The sequence below is a fragment of the Egretta garzetta genome, unplaced genomic scaffold, assembly GCF_000687185.1.
Source record: "Egretta garzetta isolate BGI_Z169 unplaced genomic scaffold, ASM68718v1 scaffold46, whole genome shotgun sequence".
Lineage (NCBI taxonomy): Eukaryota > Metazoa > Chordata > Aves > Pelecaniformes > Ardeidae > Egretta > Egretta garzetta.
In genome coordinates, this window is record NW_009260268.1 from 9475419 (window position 1) to 9478186 (window position 2768).

General features: G+C 39.1%; 1 protein-coding gene across 1 annotated transcript in view; it reads left to right on the plus strand.

Annotated features, from left to right (window-relative positions):
- Positions 1–1936, plus strand: part of PDCL2 (phosducin like 2) — a 10469-nt gene extending 8533 nt beyond the window's left edge. Inside the window, 3 exon segments of the mRNA XM_035897733.1 lie at positions 1235–1443; positions 1775–1877; positions 1879–1936. Of these exon segments, the coding sequence (XP_035753626.1) occupies positions 1235–1443; positions 1775–1877; positions 1879–1936 (370 nt within the window).
- The last annotated feature ends 832 nt before the right edge of the window (positions 1937–2768 follow it).

Below are 2768 nucleotides of genomic sequence, written 5' to 3' on the forward strand. Positions count from 1 at the left end.
TTCTTCACAGAAGCTGGTATGGGGCTTGGTTTTGTATCTGTGCTGGAAACAGTGTTGATAACACAGGAATGTTTGCATTACTGCTGAGCAGGGCTTGCACAGAGTCAAGGCTTTTGCCGCTCCTCACCCCACCCCACCAGCGAGGAGACTGGGGGGGGTACAAGAAGCTGGGAGGGGGCACAGCTGGGACAGCTGACCCCGACTGACCAAAGGGATATTACACACCGTATCAAATCATAGAATGTTTTGGGTTGGAAGGCACCTTCAGAGGTTATCTAGTCCAACCCCCAGATATGACACATGCTCAGCCTATCAAGCTGGGGAAGAAGGAAGGGGGGTATGTTCAGAGTGATGGCGTTTGTCTTCCCATGTAACCCAAGTTAGGTGTGATGGAGCCCTGCTTTCCTGGAGATGGCTGCACACCTGCCTGCCGATGGGAAGCAGTGAATAAATTCCTTGCTTTGCTTTGCTTGCGTGTGCGGCTTTTGCTTTCCCTATTAAACTGTCTTTATCTCAACCCATGAGTTTTCTCACTTTTATGCTTCTAATTCTCTCCTCGATCCCACTGTGGCTGGTTGGGCTTAGTTGCCAGCCAGGGTTAAACCACGATGGTCAGTCACAGCAAAGATCCTAACTTCTAAAAGGCTAACAGGCTGGAAGGGAACAAAAAACCTAGTAGTTTTGTTTGTTTGTTTTAACTGAGGTTTATATGGTGATTGCATCGCAAATAGGAGCTATGAAAGTAATGAACAGGCCTAATGGTGGTAATATGAGTACAGAAAGGTTTCCCTGACATTACTTAGATTTTACTAAAAGAATGAAGAAGTAATTAAACATTAAGCTGAAAGCCAAATAAATGAAAGTAAAATGTATATTACAGATTAAAAAAAAAAAATCTCATTTAAACTCTACAATAAATGGACAAGAGCTTTAAAGTCTTAGTGGAGAACAAAATTCAGGCACAATGCTTGAAGCGCCTGGTAGCTTTACCGACATACTTTATAGACTGTGCCTATTGTGTATGCATTGAAAATTTTTACTTGGGCAGCTCTTTAAATCACAAGTATCTTAGAAGCAGCTAAGTATAAATTTGTGGTGCCAAAATAACAAATTAAAGTAGAAGCAGACTATAGGAAAAGGTACATTTATTCTTCAAAGGCTTTATTTTTAATAACTTCAGTTATTTTACAAATCATTTACACCGGAAACATCATCATACTTTATTATTTTCTAGCACTCCTACGTGTTTACTGGTTAACGCACATCTCAGCCTGCTAGCCGTAAAGTTGCCAGAAGTCAAGTGTCCCAAAGCCGTTGCAAAGAGCTGCACTCAGAATTACTACGACAGACACTCACCCACAATACTTGTATGTAAAACCGGTGAAATAAAAGGCAGGTTCCTTGGAGTAGCTGAATGTGGGGGAATAGATCTTAAAGCAGAAGGTATGAGAAATATTTTTAAATAATTCATGTTATAGAAAGTTTTAAGTTGTTTGTAATCATTAGTTCTAAAGATCACTGCTTAAAGGTAGAAAAGGTTTTTGAATATTTTTGTAAAAAAAAGTCTACAAAAAGCAAAGGATTAATTTATGTAATTCTGTGGGAAGAATATGGGATAAGCAGATATTTTGCAATTTCACATTTAGATATTCTACCGAGATGAAGCTGGGTTGTCCCAATGTTGAGATGGACCTTGGTCTTTAACAAAAGTCCTTTTCCCCTTAAGTGAGAATTTACTGCAATTCTCAGAATAAATTGTCACTCGTTTCTACAGAGCTTGAATGGAAACTAGCAGAAGTTGGAGCGACAGAAACCAGCTTGGAAGAAAACCCCCAAAAGGACACTATGAATATAGTGACACTGTCAGTGCAAAATATTTGTTCGTGAAGACACCAATACAAAAAGCAGTGATGTGATGAAACCACCTATTACTTAAGAAAATTTTAATGCAGAGCATCTGTTCTGACATAGATTAGCTCAAGTACAGTTTTTTACCCCTTTGGTAAGCCCCAAACAATTTAAAAAAAAAAAACAAAAAACACCACCACAACAAAAAACCACAAGAGCTTTTGTTTCACTTGTGAATTTTTTTTTGATTTGCGGAAGAAAATTGAGGTAGTAAATGAAAGCCATACTTACCTTTGGATACATATAGATGCTGTCATTGACACTGAGAGTCTGGATTCTCCATTTCGTACAAACTCTACTTAAATGGAATTGGATGCGTATTGGCTGGTGGGCTCTAATCCATACTTTTTTCTCCTTTTATCCAGCGTGGGTGCAAGAAACTCCTTTAATTCTCAGTGAAACGACTGTAGTGGAACTCTGCTCTGCTAAGGACTTGGTTCCCTGCCGCATCGAAAAGCTGACCCAAAGACAATGATGTGCACAGTGATAAAAAAAATCAGGATTTGGCCCTGAATCCATCGACTGAGAGTTCTGTTTGTTTGACAGGTGTTCAAGAACCTTCTCCAGTGTCAAGGATAATCTTCCTACTAATTTTAGAATACTGACCGTTGGATCAGTTGTTCCTTCCTAACAAAACCAGGTATACCCTTAACAAAACAGTTTACAGTACAACCGTAGATAAGCAAAACCACATGAGTAAATGAAGAGACCATACTCCAGACTCAGCATTTTTATTTATTATGAGTAGTGGATCAAATTGTATAGTATTAATGTTATTTTTCCAGTGACCCATCATAAAAACCCCACAATCTCAGTGTGCTAATGAAGATCTAGTTATATGCAGCTGACATCAGGATGCA